General features: G+C 33.7%; 1 protein-coding gene across 4 annotated transcripts; it reads left to right on the top strand.

The window, feature by feature from the left end:
• Window positions 2,277-4,600, top strand: LOC107611859 (DExH-box ATP-dependent RNA helicase DExH17). Of its 4 annotated transcripts, XR_002351980.1 has the most exons (10): window positions 2,277-2,569; window positions 2,774-2,936; window positions 3,167-3,221; window positions 3,291-3,362; window positions 3,506-3,555; window positions 3,667-3,784; window positions 3,865-3,928; window positions 4,047-4,130; window positions 4,222-4,345; window positions 4,436-4,600. XR_002351980.1 is itself a non-coding variant. In XM_021108943.1 (9 exons), exons 3-9 carry the CDS (start codon window positions 3,219-3,221, stop codon window positions 4,257-4,259), a joined length of 429 nt encoding a protein of 142 aa, XP_020964602.1. In that variant the 5' UTR covers window positions 2,283-2,569; window positions 2,774-2,936; window positions 3,167-3,218; the 3' UTR covers window positions 4,260-4,600. The 4 variants fall into 4 exon arrangements, 3 of the variants coding, with proteins under 3 accessions (XP_020964602.1, XP_016169232.1, XP_020964603.1); XM_021108943.1 differs by having other exon boundaries at window positions 2,283-2,569; window positions 4,222-4,600; XM_016313746.2 differs by having other exon boundaries at window positions 2,293-2,569; window positions 3,167-3,362; window positions 4,222-4,600.

The raw sequence follows: 6,647 nt of genomic DNA on the forward strand, positions 1-6,647 counted from the left end.
CATATTATTAAAACATACATAAGTATATAAGTCAAAATTAAATTGAAATAAAATCGTATATATAGTTTTTTTTGGCTCCCATGCAAGCACTAACTATCTATAATTCAATAATGTAATTATATTTTATATTCGCCACAGTAATCATCAATTTCCAACTTCTTCACTATCATCTTATTCTACTCTGATGATCATATAAAGGGCATAATAACATGATATATATTTATTGATTAGGTGCCTCAGCTTGTTTCTTTCTCAACGATTATGGTTTAACAAATCGTCAACGTACAAAGCTAATTAAAGCCATGCAGATGAAAGAAAACCACGTTTGGCTGGTCAGATTCTTCCCTATTGATGAGCATCTTTGTATATTCAAAACCATCATTATTATGTTTAATTAAGATTACTATAATGAGAGAGTGTGTGTGTATAAGTGTATGTGTATGTATAATTTTATATAGTTTAATAATTAGTTCCGTGATATTCTAGAACTTAATTAGTTAGGCTTAATTAACCTACGTTCAACAACTCTATTTATTGCAATATATTCTATGAAACTAAATATACAGGAGGAGCTAGCTTAGGATGGTTGGAAAATATAATTAAATTATAAAAATATGAAAATACAAGTACCGACATATATGCACAAAGAGGAACAGCTAGGTATAACTCAATGGATGGGTCATGGGTAGGTATATAACAACATATATATTTTTTTGGGTTTGGTTCTTCCAACCAACCAAGCAAGAGGAGAGAGTGTGTGTATATATATTCTGATTATATATGCAGTAATCAGTAAATTAATTTCTAAATGAATTAAATTATTCTCTCCGTCTATATAATTTTACTAAATTTTTAATTAAACTTTTATATTATTTTAGTTCTTGTAATTAAATCTTTACTGTAAAAAAAATCATTAGAGTTAAGAGTAATATTAGGTAGACAAACAAAACAGCCAAAACTTGCTTTATGTAGTATTAATTAATTATCGCAACAATTAATAAATGCTAAATAAGACAAGTTATGACTATTTTTGACTGATTTTCTTTGGTTACCAAACATTTCTGTAGAATTAATACAGTATTCTTTCCTAAATTAAAGATACTCATACTTAAAGACTAAATAATTTCTAAATTTAAACATCTTATTTTTAAAATATTCTATTAACTATATAAACTTAATTATAAATTTAGCTTAAGCAAGTGTCGGGGGTTCAAATTCCGCCTTATGCATGCAACAACTCATTGGCCAGCGATAAACCCTTAAATAGAGTTCAGATCCACGACAGATTAGTTCTTAACCTGTCGGGTTAAGGGATACCGTGAACAATCATGGTGTCAAAACAGCATTTAAATGAGTCCACCTACATATATGTGCTTTTTATTTAGCAATTACCGTTAGTTCTCCTGCCATTAGGGTTTAAAACTTTTAATAGGTGACCGCTGGGACTGCAAAAACGATTGTATTATTCGTTGGAAATAATAATAATAATAATAATAATAATAATAATAATAATAATAATAATAATAATAATAATAATAATAATGTGAAAATGTTATTTTTTTTCACAGTATATTTACAACTTAACAATTATATACACTAGCATCTTATTGGGGGCACTTTTATATATGTCTTACAAACCACTTCTTCTTTTCCTTTCCCAAAAGAAATTAATTTTAATAGTGATACTATATAATCAAATTATTTTGATAACTAAATTTAATTTTAATAAATTAAGGATTAATAAAAAAAAAAAAGAAAAAAAGAGACATAAAAAAATTTAATTAAACTTAGTTACAAGAATAACTCATTCAGCACTACAAGAAAAAAGGCCTATGGCCACGCTTTTTTTTTGCTACGCTTTAAAAGCGTGGCCAAAAGTGGTCAATGGCCACGCTTTTATATGGGTGGCGATTAATTAGAGATTTGGCCACGTTTTTTCTTGCTACGCTTAAAAAGCGTGGCGAAAGGATGGTATGAATTTGTTGTTTTTAATTATAATTTTTGATCAAATATGAAGTGTGTAGTTGAGTTGCTTAATTTCATTAGATAGAGAAACATTCTTGTGCCTCTTTATTCAATAGCTTTTGAGAGCTATGATGGTTCATGATATGGTGATATTCAGAACCTTTGTGATAAAGATTTTTAGAGTTTGATCCTTATTGTCCCAATCCTAAAATTGTATTTTAGCACAATATATGGGTAGACATCTGCATTGTCCATGCAATAAGCCCAAAATAAGTGGTTGTGAGGGGCATGCATATTAGATATACAAGTATTTACATGCCTCTACTGAACAACTTCAGTTTTTAGAAAAGTTGCTTCAATGATAATTTTTACTAGTTTGAATGAATTGATATAGGTATTTGATTACAGGCTTATGATAGTTGTAAGTTCTATTAGGCATTGAAAAAATTTGGTTTGGTTTTCGTTGTATAGGTGGAACTCATGCAATTCAAGAAATTCCAACAGGATTGGACTTGAAGAGTTATTCAGAAACCCCCATATCACCATCAAAGTTGTTTGAAGTAGTGCTGATGACCTGCAGACACTCAACAAAAATCTTCAATCGGTAATTGATGCTTCTTCGAAAAATTCATGCTGTGTTCTGTGTTTACTCTATGCTGAGATTGAACTGGAGCTGTTGCATTGCCTTTAACTTGACCAGAAAAAGATATGAACTCTGAATGAAATGAATTATATTCACTGTTCAATGATTCAACTCAATCAGTTCCCGCGTTCATTTTTGTTGACTTGTTAACTTTCATTGATGCAGATTAAGAAATCGCCTTGCTTGGATGCAAAATTATCAGACATATGCCACTGGCACATCAGCTGCACCAACCTATCTCCCTGCTCTCCAGTTCACCAATAAAGAGCCAAAAGGAAATGTGCATGAATTCAACCTCATTGATGGTGGTGTTTGTGCCAATAATTCGGTATATATTATTATTATTATTAGAGTTTATTTAATTTTAATATACTGATTTTGTAAAAAATTTTATATGGTCATCTATTTAGATTTTAATATTGTCCCCACAACCAAAAGAACGAGATAAAAATCTGAACTGGGAAGTTAACTCTTGTGTATAGTGGTTATTGTCTTGGCTCATAATCATTGATATTATTTTGACTTGTGCAAATTTGTTGTACTATTAAATTTATGCAGGTTATGCCCCAGCCAAGAATGACTTTCTATTTGAGAAGGTTTGTTTCCAGAAATGGTAAGGGTGGGGGAAGTCAATTCTTGAGGATTTTTCAGTGTTAGGTTGTCCCACTATTTTATTGCACAGATGTGTGGAAGGGCAGGGCGACCACCATTTGATGATACAGGCTTGGTTATAATCATGACAAGGAGAGAAACGGTGAACCGAGCTACATTTGCATGCATTTTTTACTGTCCTCCTTCTCTTAATCCTTTGAGTGATCACTTCTCTGTGTTATTGTCCTATATAATGCTTTTTTCACTTTTACTCTCCCAAAATTCAATTTACTCTTTTTATTTCAGGTTCATTTGTATGAGAATCTCTTAAATGGATGTGAAGTAGTGGAATCACAGTAAGGCTGCCTCTTTCTAAGTTGAAGAAGGATATGATGGCCATGTTGATCCTGTTATGTAAACACGCTACATTTACGGTGGTTTCTCATTATGATATTTTCTTCAAATAGATTGCTTCCATGTGTGACGGAACATTTACTTGCGAAAATAGTTCAACTGACAGTAACTGATATTACAAAAGCAATTGAGTGGTTGCAATGCTCATACTTGTATGTTAGAATGAAAAAGGTATGTAATTAAGAATGTCTTTCAGATTTACGATTGAGTTTCTCCAATTTGGTCTGATGAAAATTTTTATCTGCAAGCAGAACCCTGAGAACTATTCAATTAAGAAAGGAATTTCTGGTGATCGTTTAGTGAAGCATGTTCAAGGTGCAATTGTTGTCCTACAGTTGAGCTTATAACTTTCTATTTTTATCCCTCTCTTTCTCCAAGGTTTTTGTTTTCCTCCTATTTCCCTTCATTAATTATTGAAGCTATGTTATGTTAGATATTTGTGTTAAGAAAGTTAACGAGTTATCTCAGCATCAAATGGTAGAGATTGATGAAGATGGTTTCCTCTTGAGCCCATTAGGTATGTTATCTTCAAGTATAATTTATTATCATGCTATATTTACAGAAATTAGAATCCAAACTGGTTGCTGATATTTCCTTTTCTACTGCAGATCCTGGGAGGCTAATGACAGTATTATTTGAGATTTGATACTATGAAACAGATAATGAGGACACCTGAAAACTGCTGTCTAGAAGATGCACTTCATGTTATTTGCTCTGCAGAAGAAATTGCTTGTGCGGATATTCTCATTAACTGTTTTAGTGTCTAATGCAAATATGTTTCTTCATTAAGTATTGATATAGTGTTGTACCCGTAAAATGAAGGGATACAGCTAAGACGCAATGAGAAGAACTTTTGTCATTTGTTGCTGGATAATTTTAAGGTTGGGACTATGTCCCATAGTTTTATCATGATTCTCCATAGCTTTGTCAGTCATGTTTCACTCAAAAGCAAGCCTATTCTAATGAAAACCGACAAGTTTGGGCTCTCTCTCTCTCTCTCTCTCTCTCTCTCTCTCTCTCTCTCTCAGCGTAGCCATATAAACCTCTATTGGCACGCTTTAAAAGCGTAGCCATAATGTACAGTAGCATAAACAGCCACGCTTTAAAAGTGTAGCTGTATCTCACAGCTATTGGCACGCTTTAAAAGCGTAGTCATATCTCTTGCTATTGGCACGCTTTTAAAGCGTAGCCATATGGTATGTTATTGGCACGCTTTAAAAGCGTAGCCATATCTTGCTATTGGCACGCTTTAAAAGTGTAGCCATATTTGACACATTTGGCCACGCTTTTAAAGTATGGCGATCTTTAAAAATGTGGCAAAAAAAAAAGCGTGGCGATAGGTCACCAAAAGCGTAGCGATAGAGCAACCGACACCCTTGCAGTTGTGACCCTTTCAAAAGCGTGCCGGTAGCTCAAAAAGCGTGGCAAAAAATTATCGCTACGCTTTTTTGGACTTTTCGCCACGCTTTAAAAGCGTAGCAAAAAGCTTGTTTTCTTGTAGTGCAGCCAGCATTAGCATTAGCATTTCTCTAATTTGCATGTGCATAATTTCACCTTACCATCAGTTAAGGAGAAAGAGCTATAACCGTTAATATATAGGGTTAAGTACGATTTTGGTTCCTAATGTAGAGATCGAAAATTTATTTTGTTTTTTGTCTCTTTTTGGCTATAAAATGGTCCCAAAAGTTTAATTTAATTTTAAAATCGTCCTTTAGACGAAAATATCATTCCCTCTTCTTCCCCAAAATCAACCAGAAATAGAGGCGCAAAGGCACAAACAAAAACAAAAATAGAAACGGAAAGTAGAAGCAAAAAGCAGAAGCAGAATCAACAACAACGTAACAATAACAATGGATAATAGAATTAGAGCAACAACAAAAGCAGAATCAGAAGCAAAAGCAAAAACAAAAGCAGACAGAAGTAGAAAGCAAAAACAGAAGCAACACCAATGAAACAACAACAACCAGACCAGAATAACAACAACAACAATGGATCATGTATACAATTAACCATTTTCTAAAATCCAGTAACAGAAAATCAATATCCAGCTAAACTAATCCATAATCAAACCAAAAACAGAAATTGAAAGTAAAATGATAACCTGAATTATGAAAATAGAAAACAGAAAATGTTCTTCTTCTTCTTCTTCAATGAAATCAGAAACAAAAACAGAAGAAATAGAAGTGAAACAGTATCGTCTTCTTCTTCAATGGAATCAAAAGCGTGAAACAAGTTTTCCATGGGCTCAAATTGTTCGCAGCGCCCAGCCCAAATCCACCGCCGAGACTCCGCAATCGCCGCCGCCGCCATCGTCTGCCTCTTCTTCCTCCCTTGCCGCCAGCGTCGCATCAGTCTCAGACCAGCTGCCTTCTTTAGATTCTTTGTCACCATAGGTCGTAGATGCCTCACCGCTGGTGGACAACAGGAGTGTATGTTGTGACAGCTCCTCGTCGGCGATGAGCTCTGGTTCGAGGGGGTTCGAGACAGGGAAGGAGAGAAGGAGAGGAAAGGGTCCCGGTGGCTCTGGGGTTAGCGCCAAGGGGAGAGGAGCAGCGACGGCGAGGAGCAGCGACGGTGGCCCTTCCCTTTCCCTTCCCCACCTTCCCTTTCCCCCTCTTCTGTCCCCTCTTTCCTTTCCTGAACCAGCGTGAATCCCTTCTCCTTTTCTCCTTTATTCAATGTTTTCATTTTTAGTTAGGAATATTTTTGGAATAAAAATTTTAAATTTGATAAAAAAAGGACAATTTTAAAATAAACTGGAATCTTCGAAATCATTTTGTAGCAAAAAAAAAAGTCAAAAATAAAATAAATTTTCGACCTCTACATTAGAAACCAAAATCGTACTTAACTCTTAATATATACTAGTATACTTTCTTTTACACTAATAACATTATAGAATTTGTTTTTGACAATGACAATAATGACAAAACCTAATCTATTCCAAAGGTCATTAATTATATATAATACTTACTAGCGTATAATGCATGTGTTTATTAGCTCACCTTTTATTTCTTAAATGTATATTATGTATATT

Source organism: Arachis ipaensis, chromosome B08, assembly GCF_000816755.2.
Source record: "Arachis ipaensis cultivar K30076 chromosome B08, Araip1.1, whole genome shotgun sequence".
NCBI lineage: Eukaryota > Viridiplantae > Streptophyta > Magnoliopsida > Fabales > Fabaceae > Arachis > Arachis ipaensis.